Source organism: Brachionichthys hirsutus, chromosome 18 (assembly GCF_040956055.1).
Source record: "Brachionichthys hirsutus isolate HB-005 chromosome 18, CSIRO-AGI_Bhir_v1, whole genome shotgun sequence".
Lineage (NCBI taxonomy): Eukaryota > Metazoa > Chordata > Actinopteri > Lophiiformes > Brachionichthyidae > Brachionichthys > Brachionichthys hirsutus.
The window spans coordinates 10938369-10961862 of record NC_090914.1 but is presented as its reverse complement, the minus strand read 5'-3'; the positions used below and the strand labels follow the sequence as shown (position 1 = coordinate 10961862).

Here is a 23494-nt window from a genome sequence, read left to right as displayed (position 1 = left end):
TCCCTCTTTTCAGTTTAAAAACGTTCTTTGAAGCCTTGACCACATCACGGAGGAGCGTCGCCTAGTTTCCCTGTGCCATCCTCCTTCAAATACACACAATCAGAATCGCCATAAAGACGCAACGGAAACAAGTCAAATCATAAAGGCCATCGTCGTCGCGCTCCGGCGGAGTCCACAGGCAACGTGAATTCTCTGTAGGCAAAAAAAAAATGGAATTCTTCACAATAAAGTTTTTTGTTCATTGGTTTGAGAGAAAATTGTTGCTAATGGCAAGAAATGGGAACAAAGAAAGGAGAATTGGGAAGATAGAGGAAAAGATGGAACAGAGGGACATGTCTGAGGGTCGTCCATGTCTATCACACAAGCTCAGCTGCTCAGATTCAAAGTGCAAGAATACATCTGCTGTCCGCTCCCCTCAGAAACACAGTGCTGCGCTGCTAAAAGACAAGGAAGTCACCGGTTTCTCTTTTACCGATGACTACTCTTCTACTGGGACACAGTTGCTGATTCCGGAGACACAGTAATGCGGTCGTGAAACGCCTCGCGTTAATCCTCCTTCCGTTCCAGAGTCGTCTGCGTGGCGTGGATCCCGTTGCTGTACACCGGAAATGGAAGGGTGGAGAAAAGTCCCTCTGCAGTGGTGAAAACGTTGGCGGCGGTTGGCATCTGCCCCCCCAGGGCACCGTTTGTGCCCGTGGCGGCTGGGGAGCCGACAAATGGTCCGGCGGCGGCAGCGGCGGCCGTCATGTTGAGCCTGTGGACGTGGTGGTAGAGCATCTCCATGGGCGTCTTCGGGTCCAGGCCAAACCCAGAGCCGTCCACAAAGTTCATGGCAGCATTGGGGAGGAGGTTGCCTTGCGCCATCGCCAGCGTGACGTCTGCTGGCGCGTACCTGATGGTCCCGGTTGTGTAGACCCGAGGAGCCGTTGTGGTGGCGGACGCCAGAGTCCCTGCGACCCGGTGGACCAATGGGAGCACCACGTTCCCGGCCTGCAGGCGCTGCAGCGCCTCCAGGTCGCCGGAGTACAGCAGCGACGAGGAAGAGGTTGAGGAGGAGGAGGAAGAGGTGGTTGGAGTGCCTTGTTGCTTGTCCCGTGGGGAGGCGGAGAGAGGAGGCGACAGGGGGTCAGCGGAGGAGGCGCTGGAGGGAGGGGCTAAACTCACAGCATTGGAAGTGGAGGATGGGGCGGAGCTTCCATTGTATGGAGGCTTCCTCCCTCCGGATCCTCCTTCTGTTCCTGGAGGGGTGAGGACAGACTCAGGGAGGGAGCCCCCCTGGGGAGAGGGGAAGGCCTCGTGGCTCCCCGGAGCGGCCGGCTTGGAGGTCATGCTGTACGGGGACTCGTTCCTGGAGATCTCCCTGTTGGGGGGGTAGTTCCAGATACTGCTGTCGTTGTCGAAGTTGATCGGCTCGGCAATCTCCGTCTTGATTTTCAAAACCGAGGAGGTGCTGTTTGGGGAGCCGGAAGAAGTGAGGAGGTGGGAGGAGTTGGTTGACGTGGGCTGGGTGTGGTCAACTAGAGATGGAGCATCTCCAATGGCAACCGGGCTGGGCGGAGTTGAGGAGAGGCGGAGCCTCCTACTTCGGGACCCATCCCATTTCTGCACTTTCCTCCTCTTCCGCCTCTTCTGCAGTTTACCTTCGCCATTTCTGCTGTTGCATTCTTGCACGTCTCCATTGTCTTCCTCCTCCTCCTCCTCTTCCTCCCCTTCTTCTTCCTCGTCCTCCTCTGATGAAGAAGTTTGTGCATTGTGCAACTGCACATCTTCACCCTCTCCATAGTGCTCTACTTTGATATGAAGCCTGCCCAGATTACCCAGTCCCCCGATGGCGCCCAGACCCTCTAACCCTCCCAGACCTACTAACCTCCCCAACCTTCCTCCTCCTCCTCCTCCTCCTCCTCCCCCTGTCGACTCTTCCTGTTCTTCCACCTCTCCATCCGAAGGCTCCATACTGTCGTCGCTCTCCTGGCTCTCGGGGTTGCTCGAACTCTCTCCTTCTTCCTGGCGCTTCATTTCCTGTTCAGAGGAGCAATGTGATTGGCCGGGCTGCTGGTGATGCTTGCTGTTTGCCTCCGGGTCCTCGCTGTGTTCTGATTGGTGGTCCAGCTTTCTGTTGGTCTTGGCATTCTCATTGTCTGTTGATAGAAAAGTTATGTTTAAAAATCAAGGTATGGATTGGGGAGATTTTTAGATGACATTTCTTAAAACAGTGTCCTTCATTAAAAGTTCAAATTGCCCTAAACAAAAATGAGCATTTAAACAAATCCTTCCGACCCGGTCGATCGGGTTATTCATGAACGTATAAATCATCATGCAGCGAATCCAAGGCTGATGAAAATGTGTTTTTCCACACAGGATTTACACGTGTTGTGTCGCTGATGCACTGACGTGTGTTCAGTGAGTCCAGCTTACACACACACACACACACACACACACACACGCACTGAGGCCACCGGCTGCCCAGCTGGCAACACTGCGACTCCCTCGGGGTAACAGAAATGTCAGCTCAATTCCTTTATCTGGGGGAAACCTCATCTCTCCATTAAATGTTGTCGCCAAGCAAAACAGATTTATTCTCTTTTTGGAACAAAAATAACACTAAACATTCTAAATTGGAATACATTTTTGTTTTGTCTCTTTGGTTAAATAAAAACATAAAAATAAAGATCAACATTTACTTATTATTTTTGACTTCTAAAAACAAGCTTCGGGGCCTAAACTGGAAACACAGGTCTGATACGTTTTCAAGTTGCATTGTGGGAAATGTATTTTTACATGGCCTGAGAGGAAACGTCAGGATTTAAGGACTTTTGCTGGTTTATTGCTGAAACGTATCCACATTTAACTCAAATTAAATTTATCGCCACACTATGCTATACCGGTTTTATTGCCATTGGCTCAGTGTAAATGACACGCTGACAGAACAAAGGCCAAAGGCCAGGTAGCTCAGCACCTCGGGCCCGTTGGGTCCTGGCCGAAGCAGGACGCCTCCTGCCGGGTCTGGAATCCGCTTGAATCTGACGGCGTGCCAGAATTATTCTCGTCCAGCAGGAATAACAGCTGGCACCGGCTCGCCTCATCCCAACGCAGGCGGCAGGACCCAATAATATTCTGCTCAAGGTGGACACTGGAAGAGCCTGAACTGTCGTCTTAAGAATTTGTTGCTTGAAATGTTGCGATGCGGTTCTTTCTTTCTTTCTATGGACCCCCCAGGATCCTTGCCCAGATGTAAATGCCGGCCCAACCCACATCGCTGCACCTCTACGGACGGTCCTGCAGCGTTCTGTGGTGCGTCGCGTGCTGTAAGTACATCTTTTGCAGAATGTTGTGTTTGTTTTGAGGATTTCTATGAGTTTTGGAGCTCTTTGCAGCGCTCTGTTGAGTTATTCCATGCTTTATGTCACTTGGTGGCAGTTTGCAGCGATGCCAGCGAACGCTCGGCGCCCTGCAGCTGTTGGCGTTCATCACATCCAGCCTGGCACAGATGGCACACTGGCAACGGATGATAAAATATCTCCGGCTCCTCCGATCCGAGCTGGCCGTCTTTCTGCTGGTTATTATCCTGGTTACACTTGAAGGGGCGTTTGTCTTAAGGCTTTACAGGAACTGTTTATTTATATTATTATATGATAGTATGCATTTAATTATGTTTTTCCTATTTCCTTTAATTGCATTTGAATCCATCTGACTTTCTTTCCGACCTACCGGAGTTTTCTTTTGACTCGGACTCTGACTCGGAGGATTCAGAGGACTCGGTGGTTTTCTCAGGAAGGTTGGGCAGCTGGGCGATGTCGATGGGGACGTCTTTATACTCCGGATTACTGCGAAAACAACACAGACGGAATTCCTTCACTGGAGAGCCAAATATTTATTGATGTATTTTTGTTTTTTGTTCCTAACAGCAAATCAGATAAAAGCAATTTGGGAAATTAAACCTGAAGCAATTTTACAAACGTATTTATGTTCCTTCCTTTTGTACTTCTATCTGACTTCTTCGTATATATCTCGATCCATAAGAGATAAAGTTTGCATTTGAGAAGATCTAAACGTTGTTGCCATGGTGACTGGGCGACCTCTGACCTGAGGATGTAGTTGACCCAGATGATGTTCTTCTCGTTGGCGTTCTTGACATTGATGGCGATGGTGGCACAGGACTGGATCCACATGTAGCCGCTGTTCTTCTGGATCCACCGGTAGTACTTTGTCACACACTGACCCTTATTTATCACTGAGAGGGAGAGGGGGGGGGGGGGAGGGAGAGCAGGAGATAAGAAAGGGAGCGGTGGAGGCTTGCTGTTTTTGTTTGATTGCACATCGTACTGTGGGAGCAGCTTGTCCGTCGGACGAGAGGGGAACGAGGGATGAAGGGGAGAAGAGTTCCACAGAGAGTGAGGGACTGGGAGAGACGGTGGACGAGAGAAAGAGAGGCAGTCATCAGATGTCATGTGACAGCTGGCTGAGAGCTGCTCTGCTGCCGCCGTCATTAATCAGACCAACACACACCGCCAGCCTCCAAGTGTGTGTGTGTGTGTGTGTGTGTGTGTTGATTCTCGATACTAAAATAACCTGTCGTGTTTTAGTGGAATGAAAGTGATCAGAAGAAGCAGAACGGATGTTAGCTTCCTGTCATTAGCTGAGATCAAACAGGGATGCGCTGACCTCAGCACGGAAACTAGTCGTTTCTTCCAATCCCTCCTTTTTCACGTAAACTTATATCAAAAGAGGCAACGCTGCACACCAGCAATATAATTGTATGTTACTAATTTTTGTTGGACATAATTAATCATAAGCTTACTCTAAATACTTTGGTATTGTACCTTTTAGAAGTGTTTTTCTTTGTTTTTTTTACTACCTGACAGAACTGCCGTACCTCCTACTCGCCACCAGACGGCGCTGTGTTTCTGCAACACGTCGAAGCGGCCTTGGGAGGCAGGATCCCCCCTCGCCCTGCTCCGCCCCGCGACGGCGCACAGGCAATAAATTTGGCTAAATTAACCACTAAATGGTTATCTCAAGCAATATGTATTGGCATTAATCAGGAGCTGCTCAAACAGAGACAGTCGGAGAAGAGAAGAGAAGCGAGGCCACTAAATTCATATCCCTCTCCTCCATTTAATTACAGACACAAATAGGTTTCTCCACGACAGAGAAGAAAGAGAGAGAAAGTGGAGGGTGATTTATATAAAAAGAAGGCCAGTAATTAAAAACTATTAGAAACCAAGAGCATTGTTTAAGACGACATCCCCGGGGCTGCTGTAATTGACTTTGGTCGGGCAGCCGGCACTCATTTGTTCTCTATTTGCCTATGCAGAGAGAGAGAGAGAGAGAGAGAGAGAGAGAGAGCGAGAGAGCGAGAGAGCGAGAGGGAGGGAGAGATGGAGGGGAAAATAACTTGTTTGCATGTTAAGGCAGAGATGGTGAGATCACGTCACCTTGAATGTGACCTTGCTTTGTTTGTACGGCAGAGTAAATAACAACACAATGAAGGCACACACACACACACGCACACGCACACGCACACACACACACACACACACACACACACACTTGTGAAACGATGCTGTCGGCTGGCGTTCACTGCTCACCAGGATGTCGTTCACCGTTAAACAATAAGCACAGGGTGATGGGATCAATACGGATATTGACCTCCCGGCTGATTCTGATTGGTGGTTGGTGTCGGGGCTAAAAAACACCTCCACAACGGTCCAATCAGCTGGCCTCTCTCGCTTTAGGATAAACCTCTCCTTCTCTCACTCCGTCCGTCTTTCTGTCCGTCTTGCAGGTGCGGTTTATATGTTAACCCCCTTCTATTACTCCTCTATTAAATCACTCACTCTCTGATCGCCGGCTAATGAAGGAGAGGAGAGGAAGAGACCCAGAGAGAGAGAGAGAGAGAGAGAGAGAGACAGCTGGAGGCTTGCCCGAGGCTGCAGGAGAGAGACCAACAGATTAAAGGAGTTCTATTCCCTTTTAAGGCCTCTCCACCACTTTTTTCTCCCTCCATCATTCTCTCTCTCTTTACTCTTTCAGCCAATGTCACACTTTCCCTGTCGTCCTTCTGTTGGTGCTTCTCTCTCACTTTTCCGACTGTATGTTTCCCTTTAGTTTTTTATTTCTTCTAGATCTCAGACTTCTGATCGTGGGCGTTTCTCTTCACAACAGGAAGTAAGTTAATCTGGTCACTAATGTACTTCAACCTTTGCTAATCTGATCTGGAAACAAACATCTCAGGCCAATGAGCGCAATAAGGGATGCTGCAGGTGTAGACATGCAATGATATGAAGTTCACTTCCTGTCACTCCCCCCTCGCCATTTTAAACGCCAACACCGCCAGACAGACTAAAAACTTAAGGGTTGTGCCTTAATCTGCTTCTCATTCTTATCTGTTATCTTAATATGCTCACAACAGATCTCCGGATCTTCCCGGGGTGCGTTCCTGGAGCAGACACATCTCAAAGTCCCCCCCCCCCCCCGTTCATCTTAAAAATGACATTTTATTATCAGAATGGAATTCGGAAGGTATGCGGCTTGCGGGGAAGAGGTGGAATATTTCCTGATTACAGGGTGAGGGCATCTCTGCTGACGTTCACGAGAAGACTTGAGCTCTTCCTGCAGAATCCGAAAGGTCAAGGCGGTGATGAAACGCTTGTGAGACAGATGCAGGAAATGATGTTTTTCTGCCATGTGTTTTTTTAAAGCATCTTCACACCTGTGTGTGGAGCTTCCCAGGTGTGTGTGTGTGTGTGTGTGTTTTGTCTGCAGATGGATAAAAATGGCTCTCAGTGTTTGCGTGGATTCATTAAAGGCAGAGTTCGTCCGGAGAGACGAGCTCTGCTAAAACGCCTGCAGGCTCAAATCCACCGAGCTTTCACTTCTGTGCTGCTCTCTCTCTCTCTCTCTCTCTCTAATACATTCCTCTTTTTCCTCTTTTCTGTGGGTCGCTTTACTTTCTCTTGATGTCTCTTTTGCCTGTGTTTGTGAATGTCTCCTCTCCTTTTTTGAGGAGGTTATTTTGTTGCCAGCGTGAGTTTGTTTGTTTGTTTGTTTGCCTGGCTCAAAAACAGACTTTAATTAAACTTTATTGAGCAGTGGGTTTGGGTTATTCTAGATCTGGTGTGTGATAAGAAATAATGACGATATAAGAACGCATGATTGTGGATCCAAGATTGGGTCGGGATCTGCTGGAGGTTTCTGCCTGTTCCAAGGCAGTTTTCTTCCATCTACTGTGGCAACAAGAACCTGGTTACAGTAGATTCTGCTGTAACCAGGTTCTTGTTGCCACAGTAACTGTTGCGTCAATGATTAACGCCTGCGTCATTATTTTAATGTTGTGATGCTAACCAGCAGCGGTTTGTTCTGTCACCCGTCAGTATGTAACTGTAACCCCGTCTCCTCGGTTTGCCGGGTAGCATTTTGTCGTCCCTCCATCGATTCTATCCTGCCCTCTTTCCCGTTGTCTCTCCATTCTCCTACAGGACGTCTCCCTTTCTTTCTTAGAGTAAAGAGCCCACATCTCTCTTCTCCATCCTGTCTGTCCTCCGGAGACATACGATTGCCTTCTTCCCTTCTGTGAAACAATGCCTTCCTCTTTTCTCTCCATCTCTAAATATCCATCTCTTTTTTGTGAAAACACAGGTACGTTCATTTTTACTTTTTCTCATCCTTTGTGCTTCTTTCTTTTATTTCCTATGAAACACATGAACAATCTTCCCCCCCCCCCCCCCCCAGCCCTCCTTGAGAATATTAGCATTTTGTCCTTCGTCGTTTCTTTTCTCAGTCTGCAAACCACTCGTTCCTATTCATCTTCCTTTCTTTGAGAAAAGAATCTCCCTCTCTTCAGCCTTTGTGCCAACTATTTCCGTTTTCTCCTTCTTTCCCTGCCTACAAATCACTTTGCCACATCCCCTTTCTTTGTGAAAAGGGTTCATCCTCTCTTTCTCCCTCCCTTTTTTCTCTGCTCAGAGTGGAAATGAGGACAGATTGACTTTGAGATCTGACCCGAGTTAAGACCGGCTGTCAGCAGGTAATGATGGAGACTTAGGGAGTGACGCCTTTTCACAGGGAGGGATCACGCCTCGTCCTCCATTTAAAAAGAAGCCTTTTAAAATTTAGATCCCTGTTGAGAGAACAGGCTATCTCTCTAAAATGCACCTTGATCGATCCCCGAACTATCCGAGTCCTGAAGCAGCCGGAGAACTGAGAGCAGACGAGGAAATAAATCCCACAAAAAAAAAAGAGCGAAAGAAATGAGGACGAGCGGCTGCTGTTCTGCAAAGAGCGCGGAACTGGGAACTGAAAAGTCCAGGTTTGTTTTTGGGGGCATCTTTCACCGTCCAGAGATACAATTAGATATTAGACTTGATTATTATTTTTCTTTCATGCCTCACATTTAGTAGCAGCTGAAAAATAAAGATGACATCAAGCCTTTCCTTTGCTTCAAGACCAGAAAAAGACTTGTTAGGACCAGCTTTACATCTCTGCTGGCCGGTGAGGCTGTCCTGTCCAGGCATGCACTGTCTCAAGTCTCAACACCCTGGACACAATCTATCATGATGCAAACTCTGAAGCCGTTGCTGTCCATCGCTTAGTGTTCTTAGATTGGTGCAATCATTCTATAAAAGTTAGCGATTCTCCCAGGACTTATTCTTCCTGCCTCATCTGGAGGACGGACAAAGGACTGAAACGTGGGGAAGTGAGGACTGATCTAGAAAGCTTTGTTGCTGTGCACGATTGTTGTCCACTATGAGTCTTAGGTTCTGTTCAAGGTTTCAGCCTGTTAAAGTCTCTGTCTCCAAAGTGCTTGCTGTTGTGGATCAGCTTGGGTTCTGTCTTTCCCTGCTACACCTCCAAAGTGTATTGGGATAACTTCCTGTTAAGATCTGCTGTTGTAGAAATAAAGATGAACTGAATTGAATCAGCTAATGTGTCCAAACCGCACGGTCAGACAGGTCCCCCCGCGCACACTGAGACAGTGGGAGCCATCAGACGTCCACTCTGAAATCAGCGTCTCCGCAATCAGTGGCAGGTTCATAAAGCCAGCAAATTAAACCGCCCCGAAGAAAGGCGGGTTTCAGAACAATCTAACTGCGGTCCATTTGACGGGGAGCGCGGCGAGAGAACAGACACGGAGCGCCGGCTTCACCCCGTAGCCATTCATTGATGAAAACCCCTCTTTCAGAGGGGAAATTAATTTTGAAAGGGGAAGAATAAAACGAGCAGCCGAGGTGATAGAAGGTGCCGTATTAGACTCTGCTCGACTAAAACCAAGTCATTTAAACCGCCGGCTGCCGGCTCGCCTCCCTGACCTTCCCTCCTCGCAGCAGACGGAGAGGAATAATCTCGCTCCATATTTCACTTCCTTTTTTGTGTTTTACACATTTTAACCTCCCCCCCCCCCCCATCCTTGTTCCGTCTGACCCCACCGGGCCGACGTAGAGTCACTTCCTGATTGCCACTCAGCTCGGGGAAGTTTCCGAGAAGGTAATTGAAAAAGTTTCCGGGCGGTTCTCGCTTTGACTCGTCCCCGATGAGGCGCGTGACATGTTTCGGTTGTTGCACAACGAGATCAGCACGTTGGAACATTCAGCACATCGTTAGCGACCTTTGATGATGATTGCTGGGTCCAGATCTGCTGGCGACACGTCGCCAGTCAGCCAACCAAAAAGCTGACGTTAAGAGAAGGACATTCATCCTTTATCTTATCAAATCGGTCTCAGGTCTGTTTGGGATCATTCCACATTTTCGTAATTATATTGTGTGATTTTATTTTGTTGAAAGAGGTCGGAGCGACACCTCAAGACAGACAGAAGTCAACCTGCTGTATCTTAATGCAGCAGACGGTGCTCCACGCCGGTCCGAGGTCACACCCCCACCAGACGCCATCCTCGCCGTGTGGCTGTTATTATTTGGCGTTCAGCCTGAACGCCTTCCCTACCGCCGACACGCCACCGCCACCGGCTGTACGGCTCTGAACGCCTCCCCGGTGATGAAGAGCGCATCACACTTCCTCACGAGGATACAAAGACCACCGAGGAGAAGCAACGGAATAATCATTTCATCAGAATGACTGTCAGCGGTCTCTTAATTATCGCTGTCCTGAAGCAGACTTAGGTGAAGTGGCTATGCTATATTGTCTGTAGGTGTTTGTCTGTCTGTGGGCGGGCCTGTGATGAGCTGGCGGCTTGTCCAGGGTGTTCCCCGCCTCCCCAGCAACACCCGCGGTCCAAAAAATGAATGGATGTTTGAATCCCAACACTTAATAGCGAAAAAGAACAAGCTCGTTGACGCAATCGTCTTATTGGCCTGTTCCCAAGACGGTGGGAGTCGAGGTCGGGCAGTACTCACGGTCCAGGTGGCACTGCCTGATTCCTTCCACGTCTTCGGCGTGGATGAACTGGTAGCACCTCTTCCCCACGAGGTCCACCGGGGTCAGGTCCATGTAGTCGCTGATTCTGAAAGACACGAATAGAAGTAAGACCAACAGGTGAAAGACAGCGAGCCAAAGCTGGCCAATCTCAGACAGCTGCTCCAGAACAGCTGGCGTTTCCTGTTCCACTGGCTTTTCAAAATAAAATCACCTGATCCCAAAGGGAAACCTTTTCATTCAAATCTGTCGGCACCTTTGCAGATGCACCTGTTTTACCTGGACGTAGAAGACACGAAAGAGCTTCTTCATCTGGATCCACTTTAAAGTACAATTTAATTAAAATTTTCACGAAAACTTTAATAATTTTGATGGGTTTTGTGCAATTTATTTGTGCAACCCGCAAACCCAAAACAATCCCAAAATAAAGTTGTAAGGGATGATATTTGGGGCTTTTGTCCAACATTTTAGCTAATTTCTTGAGATTGTCAGGAAAAAATGGTACATAAATATATATATTTATGTTTTCTTACTTAAAAAAACAAAAGCAATTTCCCTCCTGCCTTTTTTTCCCAAATAAAAAGCAAAGGTTCCAACAGACGCCTCCAAGCATCGACGGCTCATCGTCCCGACGACGCGCACGTGTTCCCGTGTTCGTATTTGCGTGACACCGAACTGCCTGGAAGTGGAAAATTGGGAAACTTTAAAACACATAAACCCATCTTCTCCATTCCAGTACTCGACGATTAAAAAGACCGATTCTGTGAAGAAGAAGAAAAACTAATAACCCGACGACAGCGAGCGGAGCCAATCTGTCTATTGTACAAGTAACACACATTGCCTTTAAGAGGTTTAATTTGAGCAAATTCGCCACAGGATAGACAGAACAATTTCCAAGGTATCATTGTGACGGAGGACGGGTGGGGGGGAGACTAATGTCTGGCAGGCAGATAACGGCACACTCTGTTCCCCGGAAAAAAACTCATCCTGAAAATGGGGCTGTAATGGGAGTGACGCTTGTCTGTTCGCGTTCTGTCACTCCGCGTTGAATATCATCATCTGCCTCGCATTGTGTCCTTTTTGCACCCTCAAAAAAAGCAATCTGTCTGCTATTACTTTTTATAATAAAACATGGAGGTTTCTTTTTTCCGTTCCCTCCCCTTGGCCTGATAGGAATCTCTCCAGTTGGCTTCAGAGAGAGATCCCGATGCTATCAGCTTTATCTGGACAGAAAGGAGCAGCCGGATCCATCAGAAACATATTTCACTGTTAAACCGGGAGGGATTGGGCCGGACTTTCTGAGTAGGGCGCCATGACGAAAGGGAGGTGGCTTCCCTCACCGGCAGGTAGGAAGCAGGAAGCGGTTTTCTGTTCCACACCTGCAAACATCCTGGGCTCAGAATCCCGCGGTCCGGTCCACGTGCTCTACCTGTTCTCGCAGTAGATGATCTTCAGGTCCATGTTGACTCGGGTGACGAACATCTGGCAGTCAATGCGAACCTCGTTGATGGTGGGCGGCGGCAGGGCGTGGGCCGCCACCACCATCCCCATGATCTGATTGGGCACCGAGCGGCTGTGCGTCAAAGCCATCCGGAGGCGGAGACACCCCGTGATGTGGATCACCTGACCAGGTCGAACAGACAGACGGCGGGGGAGGGGCCAACAGAAGGAAAGACAGTGGCTCAGGGTCAGCGTCTGTTGTCATGATCATTATCTGAAGCAGATTTCTACGTCATCAGGACACAGATTTACTCTTGGGTCCAGAAACCGTTTTATTACGACATGCTGAGCTTTGCTTCATCGCCTCCTGGAGTCGTAAGAACATGGTGAGGAGGAGGAGGAGGAGAGATGTCTGGAGGGTGAATCAGCTTTCCTCCACCTGCAGCACAAAGGCCTTAAAACGACTGACTGTTTGATGTGTGTCTGTGTGTGTGTGGGTGTGTGTCACACTGATGTGTGTGTAAATGTATTTAGTAATATATGCATACGTGTGAATGAATATTTATGTGTGTCTCCGTCTCTGCTGTGATTTGCATCTGATCTTAGTCTGCCAGGTGGAACATGATCACACACACACACGCACACGCACGCACACACAGATGTTTAGATGTAAATAATTGAATGTTTAAAGTATTTCCTGTTACAGATTTAACGTGAAGGTGAGAAACATTCCGTTTTCATTTGAAGAGGTTTCCGCTGGAGACGGTTTTCCATCGCCGTAACTGGGAATCTGGTCCTTTATCCGGGCCCAATTAAAAATGTAACATTCCTTCCCATTTCAGTTGAATAAAAACAGCACTAATTCATCAGCGTCCGTCGTTCAATCCACTAAGAACTGATGGTATCAGGAATATTGTTTCATCAAGGCAAGTTTTATGGATCACTTTTATTCCTTCTTGGGGCTTTTAATTTCTCCACTTCCTATTTTAATGTGAAACATCTGGAGTGACAATTGTTTCAATGTGGACACAACAACCGGATAAATGACACCGTTTCCGTGACAACCATTTTATCTTCTGACTAGTGGCGTTTGTTAAATGCAGAAGCAGCAAACCTTTAAGGTTTGAAACCATTGCCGTGACAACGACGGCTGCTGGACTGTCCGGTGGTCTCACCTTGTATCCTGAGGACTTGATGTGGACGCCTCTTTTTGTGAGTGTCGACTTCATCCTGATGAAGAAGGATCGTTCCAGAGTGTTGTCAGGCGACAGGAGACTGGGACTGCTGGACTCCACTGGGAAGCACAGAAACACACAGCGGCCCGCTCATCCCAGTGTTCCAAAAGGACAGGAAGGAGCTGATATAAACCACGAAAGAATTACATTCATAGGGACGGAATTGAATTAACTTTCATATTTTTGGTTCATGTTTGTTAATGAAATTTTAAAATGTTGTTTTAGACATTTGAATAAATCTTGTTTTTGTTGTTGGAGGTTAGCTGGGACTCATCGGCACGCGCACACACACACACACACATCTCCGGTGGATGCTGTAGTTTGAGAGAGAATAAATGGGAGGAAGAAGAAGGGCGGAGAAAAAGACAAGTGAGAGGAAGAGAATCAGGAAATAAACATCATCAACAAAAGTTTACAAAAGAAGAGAAGATGACGAGCAATGAGCGGAAGATGAGCTTTAGGAGCAAGTGGAGGAGTAGAAGATCAGTGGGATGGGGAGAAAAACCGGAGGATATGAAAGAAGGAGGGAGGAGGACAGCAAAGAACTTGGACACGACCAAAGAAGTAGAGAAGAGGAAGATGGAGGAGGAGGAGGTGGGGTGGAGGAGGAGGAGGTGGGGTGGGGGAGGAGGAGGCTGATGTGGGGATTCAGAGGTGTTTTCTCATTCAGCTCGTTCAGCCTTCATCGCCGCCGCGTCTTTGGGGATGGCGCTCCTACAAGACAAAGATTAGCACTACAAAGGTAGCAGGTGGCTGCCGGCGCCGGGCCGGCTCTGGGACCCAATTATCTACGGCACCGAAACTTCCCCCCGTTTGAAGGACAAATTATTAATTAAAAAGAACAACTCACCTAGACATGTGATCTTTGGACAATACCCAGAATGCTCTGTGTGTGTGTGTGTGTGTGTGTGTGTGTGTGTGTGCATGTAAATTCTCGGCGGGACGGCCCATTATTGTCAGAGAGTCTAATAGCGTCGCCTGGTTCAGAGAGTCCGACTGATAACATGAAGCTTGAGACGAGGCGAGTGATGGCAAGGTCGTCACGACCTCCGGAAGCCATGTTTGACTCGATGGGCGGGGCTAATAGAAAAATCCATCTCATTGACAATCGTCAAACTTCTCAGAGCCATTTCCAGGTCATGAATGCAGGCAGATTGATCTGACAGGTGATGTTTTCAAGCTACTTCCTGTTGAACTAACGAAGCATCCAGAATCTTCCCCGCAGGTTGCCAAGTTTGCTCTGAAAAGACTTGATGGGATCAAACCTGTCAACTGCACTGTGGCAAGAAGTGTGTAACTCCTAAAACTTAAAACAACAGACCGAGTCAAGCTAGCTGCTTCCTGTTTTTATGCTAAGCTAAGCTAAACACACACTAAACCTGCACCGTGACTTCCAGCTACACATCGTTTCTCCGTTTCTCTCCTCTCTCCACTGGTTTTTCCAATCTAATCTCCCTCCTTCGCTTTGGCTTTTCCTCCTCTTCCTCCTGCCTCCTCCTCTTATGCAGGGAGCAACAGCAGAAGGAGCTGCGGGATATCAGAGAGGAGGAAGGAGAGAGGCAAGCATGACGAATGTGCTGAGGCTTGCACACACACACACGTATTCATCAAAAACAGAGTTTATTGTCAATGAAGGTTTAATTGTGTAAACACTCTGTAACTGTCCTGTCATATTCCTGCCTCCTCGGCTCACTATCGCCTCCACAGCTATAATTGAATTGCTACCGTACAGGAGGTGGGGGGAGGAGGAAGGGGGGAGTGAGGGGGAGGAGATGGAAGAGGAGGCGAGACTTCCCTTATGAAAAGAAAGTGTTTCCTATCAGACAGCATTTGACAAATTGTGTCATGGAGTAAAGCCCAAGTGATAATTTTTCAGTTTACTGAAGCTGGAGGAGGAAGAGGAGGGACAGGTGGGCAGTGGGGGGAGGGGGGAGGGAGACTGGAAGGAGAAGAGTAAAGGAGACACAGCAGGAGAGGAGGAGAAGGATAAAGGAAGATTAGAAGGATGAAAGCGGAGGAGGACAAAGAGGTGCGGGAGAAGTTTGGGACTGGAAGAGGAGGGAGAAAGGGGTGAGTGGGAAGAGGAGAGGAATGACAAAGTGATGATTTGGAGGATGTGGGAAAGAAAAAAGAGGAGAAAAGGAGGATAAGAAAAGATCTGTCGGATAGGGTGGTGAGGAAGAGGAGGGTAGGTGAAAAGAAGAGGAAGGGGAAAAGTGGGAAGATAGAGGACGTGAAGAAGAAGAGAAGTGGAGGAACAGAACGAAGTGGCGGGTGGAAGGATAGAACAGGAAGTATGAGGAAGACGATGGAGATGAAGAGGAAACAGAAGACAAGGAGAAATTTACAGTAACATTTATGTAGTTTGACAAGTTTCAGAGTACAGAGGAAAATGTGTGTGTGTGTGTGTGTGAGGGAGAGAGAGAGAGAGTGTAAAAAGTAAGAAAGGTAAATTACCCCCCCCCCCCCGAGACGGGGACAGAGGAAGTGATAGAGGAAGGAAGAATGAAAGGGAGTAGTAGTAGAAGAAGAAGAAGGAGGAGGAGGAGAAGATCGTCTGATCGTCTTCTATCAAACATTTTATTTTCTTCTTGCATGACACCGTAGAATGCAAAAAATAATGAAATTGAAATTAGGAAAATTAAGAAACCAATTCTGAGATGCACATTTATCTTGCATCTGTGATGTAATTTATTTTAAATTTATTGTTATTTTGCATGTGTGGTGTAAATATTTTTTCTTTTTTTTGGTATTTTGCATCAATTGAGTAATTTAATATTGGTTTTATATTTATTTGTATTGTTAAATGTCGATGATTTATGTACTAAGGACTTTCAACGGAAACAAGACCGCAATGGCTTTTTTGAAATGCTCCTCTTAGACAGGATGTTTGACTGTATTTATACTGTAATACATGCTACCGTGTGACTGTACTTGTACTGTAATACATGCTACTGTGTGACTGTACTTGTACTGTAATACATGCTACTGTGTGACTGTACTTGTACCCTAACATTCTATCTAATAAATATATTCATCATCATCATCACACCTTCAAGAGAAGGAAATAGGCGCCCTTCAAAATAAAGTACTTCATACTTTGCTAAATGTGTGACTCTCAATTTACTCTATTTCACGTTGCTTCCTTTGTCTCATTGTTTAAATCACTCCACCTCCTTATCTCCTCCTCCTTTTATAAAAGACATGAAATGCCTTTCTTCCTCCTTTCGTCTTTGTCATCCCTTCTTTCTTTGTTCCAGACTTCCTGCCGCTTACAATTTGTCATTTTACACCTCAAAGACACACTCACCTTTTCTTTGCATTGAACACACTGTCCTTCTCTTTAAACTTTGTTTAATTGAGTACAAACACGCATGCACGTGCACACACACACACAGACACACACTACACAAATTTAAAGTTAAGTCTTGGACCTTGAGAAGTTTCCGTTTTATCATCGCTGTGACGGAGAGATAGCACAGAGGAGCGCTTTATTCGCTGTCCGGAGCCGCCCAGTCCTCTGGTTGCTGTTATCTGAGCAGCCCTGGCTCCATTGTAAACAGGCCCGTTCTCGTTAAGGAGCCTAATTAGAAAACGCTAAAAATAAGAGCGTTTGATTGGCTATTACGGAATGTGAGGCTTCCATTTAGAGCAGCAGAGGGCGGGCGGCAGTTTAATAAAACTTAACCAAACGGATAATTCTGGTTCGGCAGTAATCCTACGCCTTTGAAAAGTCTTTGTTTGCCTTAAGTGGTTTTATTGCTTTTCTTAAAAGAAGATAAAAAAATAGTATGACACTGATTTAATTAATTTGAGCACTTTTGCTAAATTTATTGTGACTAATTCTCCCTGCGAGTTCAGAGTTTTGAGGATTTACTAGACTTAAATCATTTTGTACTTCTGGAAAATAAAAGGACTGAACTGCTTTATGTTCCAGAAAACACTCAGCTGGACCTTCCTATACTGTTCCTGAAGGCATCACGGAGAAGGAATGCCAGCCGCTCACATAGCGACAAGTTGTGAAGAACCGCCAAGTGAGAAGTTTGTCAGCTAACGACGAGGAAACCGGTCTTCAGACAGAACCGTGAAGCTGTGAAGAAACCGATGGAGGCGATCAATAACATGATGAATGGATGATCAAAGAGAAAAAAGAAGCCTGGAGGGTCAAGAACCAAAGATGTGTGTGCCCTGTAAAATTTGACCTTTGCCTTCTGTCCTAGAGTCCAAGTGACATTTCTTATGCAAATACAAACACGTTTCACACACACACACACACACACACGCGATTCGTCCTTGGGCAGCAGCCTCCGCCAGCGGCTGCCTGGTGTGACATTAATCGTAGGTGACGGTAAACTTGGGTAATTATGATAAATGTGAGCGATTATGACGAATTATTCAGCTCCATTGTGCTAATCGCATAATTAGCAACAATAATCAAAGAGTTATGATGTTGAAATAAGGGGACGATTAGACTGCTAAAGGCTAATAGCAGAGAACTTAGGGTGTTTTCCAGCAGGAGGGAAGAATTTCTGCTACTTCCAACAAGACTTCCACATTCCGGATGTAACTGTGATGAGAGAAAATGAAAATAAATTCTCAATAAGCCGCAAACTTTTGTGGTTTGGTGCGGAATCAGCCGGCATGTTACTCAAAGGCAAATACGGTAATGGCCGTCCTGAATTGCGATGCTGAAGTTCAGATTCAATAAGCACGATTGATGATGGCCTCTCGTCATCAGCTCACTGACGGACCGTCCCGGTCTCAGTCGGACTCATATTAGTCAAATTGCGTCAAGTGCTTGTAAAGATGACTCTCTTTTAGTGTTGAAAGCAGCGGCGCTTCAAAGGGCGATCGCTCTCTTTCCAAGGTCATCCCGTTTTTTAACTCCAGCTTTAATGCTTCACGGGCGTGACTTTAATTAAAAGGGACCGGGTCCGTTGTCTGATATAATACGACAGCGCATGTGATGTAAGCCCCGGCTGCTAACCGGAGGAAGGCCCGGCTCAATCTGATGAAAGCCAGGCAGAAAAGGAGCAACTGGGTGCTTGCTTTAGCCTGTGTGATGTCCCTGATGGGCGGGGTCGAAGAGGACATTCTATTGATGCTGGATGACTAAGTAGAAGCAACTTAACAGCTATGATTGTTAGCATGCTACCTGCAGCAGCAGCTTCATCCAAAGGATGGAGGTCACTTCAAAACAATAACATTTTTGGAGTGAAAAGGCAGATCATTTTTGGGGTCCAAATAGGGTTCTCTAAAAAATAAAATAAACAAAGCAGCTATAAAATTAAACATTAGCATAAATAGCAAACTGGCATCCGGAGTACAAAACTTCTCAGGGAAACAAAGTCGATCGATCGGCGCCTCCCTAGTGAATGGAGGAGGAGGAGGAGGAGGGAGGTGATGAATGGAGCAATGCAGGCGAAGGACAAATGAAACAAAGACACCTCAATGAGCAAGTGGAGGAGAATGAAAAATAAGAGTAGGAAACGACAATGTATAAAAATGGAAAGGCTCGCTTGGCATTAGCAGGCGTAGCGTTAGCCGGGTATCGACTGCAGTGAGAATTAATGATGTAGACCGCTGAGATGAATTACTTCCTGTCCGGAGGAGAGAATTCAATGTAAAGAAAGCAAGTATAGATAAAAAACAATTACGACAATCTTTATTTTTGTTGTGTTCGGTGGTGAGACCACAGAGATAGCAGTTAACTAAACAGAATTCCAAACAACTTTCCCAGACGTAAAAGAGACAACACGACAGCTTCATAAAAGTGAATCCGAAATATCACAGCACCCCATCGTGGCCAGCTGTGGTACCTGCCCTCCGCCTCAACGATAACAGATACAACTTATTAACTAGAAAAGTACACACAACCCCCGCCTCGGCGGACGTAATTATGGAGAGGTTTTCCCTCACTTCACGCATCTGTATGTTTTTTATAGATTTTCTGGTCTTTATGGGCAAACAGGAAGAGAAAACTTAAGGATTAAAGGTGTTAGTCTCAGAAAACAATCCCTGCTGCTCCTCCAGTATCCCTTTATCCTGATCATCCAATTAAAATAGTTCAACATATCTGTGGGGGGAGATGAACTTGCCTGTTACACCAGACAAATGCCCCAGATCCTCCTGGGAAACACTCATATGAAATTCCTCCCGCTCATCCTTTCTTCCATCTCCTTTTCATTCCAACGCTCTACCACCCAAATTAGCATTAAAAAGCACATCCATGAATCGCACTCCTCCGTTCTCCCTCTCTCTCCGGGGATCGGCCATTCACATTCATACATGTTCATCTGAAACCACTGCTTCCTGCGTCCCTTGTCTCTCCTTTTTCCTTCTGACAAATTAACATTGCTAAGCACTCATGCACATTGAAACACGTCCCTACATCCCCCGCCTGTCTTTCTTCTTCTTTCAATCTCCCTCTCTAGACAAATTAAGATGGGGGACGCAAACACCTTTGTCCTCGCCCTCTCCTCTCTGGTTAATCTCAAATAAACCCCTGTTACAATCTTTCTCCTCCGTGTGTTTATATCTTTGGGAGACATCATCATGATCAGGAGACACCCATCCTTCTAGATCTTCTCTGTTTTCCACCTCCCACTCCAGACAAACTGGCATTGACGACCGCGATACGCAGCACATCCTCACGTCGCTTCCATTTTGGCGCAAAGGGTTTGCAGAAAGCGGAGGGGGGAAAAGGAACAACAACGTCAAACGTGGAAGTCCAATTAATATAAAGCCCTCCTCCTTCAACCGTCACCAGCACCAATCAGCCCAGAATAAATCTGCAGCAGATCTAATTACCGTTCCGTCTCCGAAGACCCCGGTCGCTGCAAAGCCAATCTTCCCCTCCTTGTTTGAACAGGCTGATGAACTAAGGGACTTGATGGTTATCAAGTCATTTTGTTTAATTTATAAATGGATTTTCTCCTAATACTTAAATTATCATCACACATGAGCGAGAGAGAGAGAGAGCGAGTATGGTAAAAACAATGGCAGGAAAAATCTTGAACATGTGGTGCAGCGGATGGAGGGATGAAAGGATAGAAGAATGCAATGCAAAGAATCCAAATGAGGAATGTGTCCTTTCCCGGTGAACGGCGATGATGCATGATGCAATACTGATTAGAAGTTGCAGCAGGGAATGCTGGGATATTTGGAAACAAGGGCGGGAAGACCGAGAGGGTGCGACAGGAAGGACCGGTAGTTCTACCTGTGGTTCTGCTCGTTTTTGAGCTCGGTGCAGCTTATTCCAGAAGTGTTCCTGCACAGATAGAACTCTCTGTGCATGCGATAGCTTAGCTTAGCTTAGCATGAAGACTGGAACAAAGAGAAACGCTAAAGTTCGTAATATTTCCAGCCTTCATGCTAAGCTAAATGTCGGCTGCTTTGTGAGGAAACAAACAAAACAGTCGTCCGTCCCCCTTCCCTCATTTCCTACCTGGTTCGGGTGTCTCGGAGTGTGAAGACGATGAAGCTGAGGACGCCCCGTCTTCGTTGATGGCTCCCTGGGACAGAGACATCCCTCGTCCCGGCGGAAGCTTCATGCCGAGCTGTTCTGCCGTCTCCACATGGTCGCCAGGGTGGATGTAATCAAACGCACTGCTGCCGGTCACCTCCACCTGCAGAAAGGAAGATGCACCTTTCATTTCTCTAATCCTCCTCCTCTTCATCGGTTCTCTCCAACCAGTGGTTGGATGTCATTTAAATCTGAACTCGTCTGTAGTTTCCTCTTTTAATCTCCTCTCTATTTCTTTGCCTTCTTTATCTCTCAACCTTTCTTTTTCTTTTCTCAGGAAGCCTTTCATCATTGTCCTCTGTCTCTTTTACTACTTTCTCATCCTCTTTTCTTTTACTTCATCTTTTAAGTAATATTCTTCCGCCTCCTCTAAATTCACTTCATCCTCTGCCCATTTATCTATCCTCCTTTTCCTTCTTCCCTTCACTTTCCGCCTCGCTTCTCTTTACATTATTCCCCCTTTCTTTCCTTCTTGTCTTCCACAATCCATCTTATTCTCTTCCCACTCCTCCTAATCCATCCCTCAGCGAATCAGCTGCGGTGTTCCTTTCTTATGGAAATGGCATAAATATTCTTCTTCTTTTTAAATAAATACGGAGTCCCTTCACCTTAAAGACTCTCATTAGTGGAGATAGAGGCGGATTTGTTTTTGTTAATTGGGGATGAGGCGAGGGAACACCGCCAAACCCTTGGCGTTACGCTACATTCACGCACATACACACTGCACACACACGCGCACACGGATTCAAGGTTATAAACGCGCACCCAACACTTTTTGTGTCATACACACACACATATTTTCAACGGAGTCATGTGACAGATGTTCTCAGTCATTATCCTGCGTGTTTTCATTTGTAGCGTGTCAGAAACATTGCACACATTTATTTCCACATGCTAATCTGGTTATGTACTCTATGACTTTGTGTGTGTGTGTGTGTGTGTGTGTGTGTTCAAGTTTTTGGGGGTCCACTGGGACTAAGGGGATTACATGGGTGTAATCCGTTTAATAAGAAATCCCTTTAAGGCAATTTAGTCCCCTCATAAAGTCTCATCTGAAGCAGAAAGTGATGATTAAGAAATGAGAATGAGCACTGAATCAAACACACACACACACACACACACACACACACGCACCATGGGAGTTTATGTTTACATGTTACAGTGCTAATTGGATCTACATTATTCTTCCTTAAAATAACACGCTGCCTTCTAATCAATTAAAACTTGGTGCAACTATTTTACATAAAGTCACTGTTGGAGCTAATTACACAGAGATGGAATTAAACCTTTAGACATTTACCACAACAACAGTTTCAAAGTAATATGGAGAAATAACTCATTACCGTTGTCGAATATACCGCTCCGATATACAGTCTAATTAAGACAAAACTTTCTGTGAGACTAAAGACGCACATTCCACGCCCTAGAAGATTGAGTCAGCGGTAAGAAATGATGGTTGTTTACGTGTGTTTATGGCTTATAGATAAAAGCTGATCTTGGTGCTTCGGTGGTGGCGGCGGCTGATGACCCGGCTGAGACTGATCATGCTGGAGGGAAGACTTACAGCAGAGTGAATAAAGCTTCAAGATGCTACAGCTACAGCTTCAAGATATGCTAACAAAAGTGTTGGGGTGGATGTGACCATCTGATGAGAACACCTGATATCTGATTGGACAGGAAATCAACACTGATTCAATGAAGAATGACGTTCCTCTGTCGGAACACGGCTTTCCATGGAAACAATAACCAGAGGTTTTTAATCAGCACAGAGAACTTGGCAACCACGACTGTGATACATCACGTTATCCTTCCAGTCATCCGCAGGGAGGTTGGCCAAGTCGTTTAATAGAATTATAATGTTTTGAAATCTTTTGTCTTCTGCAGACGGCAGACGCCGGAATGAGACGACTTCCAGGACAAAGGGAAAGGATGTGAAATGTCTTTAACAAAAAATATCAAAAACCTGATATGATTCCTAAAGGAGTCAAAGTCATTGTGCCTTTGAAGAACGCGCTAACGACACCAGAAATGACCTTCGCGTAGAAACTCAACTCACTCTCATCAGCTTCAGGATGAGTTTTGTGTTTTCAGATAAAACTTATTAAACACAACAAAAACGGAGAATGTATCGCGCCACTCGTCCTCCGAGGCAAGGACATCAAGAGACAAAAGACAATAAGAATGACGGTGATAACCATGTCAACACACACACACGCACACACACACACACACACACACACTGAGTTTGTTCATATAGCTGCTCTTATAACTGTCTTCTGCATATTTCAGTTTGGTTAAATGTTTGTTTGCCCATTTTCATCCAGACTGTTCCAGGTCACAAAGGAAGCTAACAAGCCTCCATTTTTCTGCTCTAATGTTAAATTAACTTTGTGCACACGTGAAAATAAAAGACATGAAGCATTGAATTCCCATTAATCCGCTTTTCACTCAATGGATCACATTTTAATTAACGTGGAAACATTAAAAATCCACGCAGACAAACACACATAAACACACATGCATCTTAAAACAATGAATAAAATGAAAAACATGTGACTTTGCAAAGCACTAATCAAATAAATTGATGTTGGCTCACAAGGTTCAGAATTAATTACAGTATTAAACATGAGCTAAGTGGGGTAATATTCTAAGTTTGATAGTGCATAATGGCTCCTCTGTTAATTATTCATGGTTCTCTGAACTCCCTGAAAAGGAGGAAGGAGAAACGACAGAATTCAGCACTTCATTTCCTCTCTGAATGGTGAACTGTCTCCCTGAAATATTATGAGTCTTCGCTGGCTTCTTGATTATGACGTCGCTATAAATGTATAAATGCTTGGATGCACGCGTCCGTCCGTGAACGCATCGTTTGAAATGGACAAATGTTTGAATTCAGAATCAGAACCAACAACTTCCTGTTAAAACAGC

At 46.0% G+C, this 23494-nt stretch overlaps 1 protein-coding gene across 1 annotated transcript in view; it reads right to left on the bottom strand.

Moving 5' to 3' along the window:
- Positions 1 to 546: 546 nt before the first annotated feature.
- The window catches only part of LOC137907442 (neuronal PAS domain-containing protein 3), a 107361-nt gene continuing 84413 nt past the window's right edge, over positions 547 to 23494 (bottom strand). The window contains exons 6-14 of the mRNA XM_068751779.1: positions 20489 to 20669; positions 12982 to 13100; positions 11796 to 11989; positions 10348 to 10454; positions 4084 to 4231; positions 3709 to 3824; positions 1868 to 2138; positions 1499 to 1804; positions 547 to 1450 (exon numbers count right to left, since the gene is read on the bottom strand). Of these exons, the coding sequence (XP_068607880.1) occupies positions 547 to 1450; positions 1499 to 1804; positions 1868 to 2138; positions 3709 to 3824; positions 4084 to 4231; positions 10348 to 10454; positions 11796 to 11989; positions 12982 to 13100; positions 20489 to 20669 (2346 nt within the window). The remainder of the gene's footprint in view (positions 1451 to 1498; positions 1805 to 1867; positions 2139 to 3708; positions 3825 to 4083; positions 4232 to 10347; positions 10455 to 11795; positions 11990 to 12981; positions 13101 to 20488; positions 20670 to 23494) is intronic.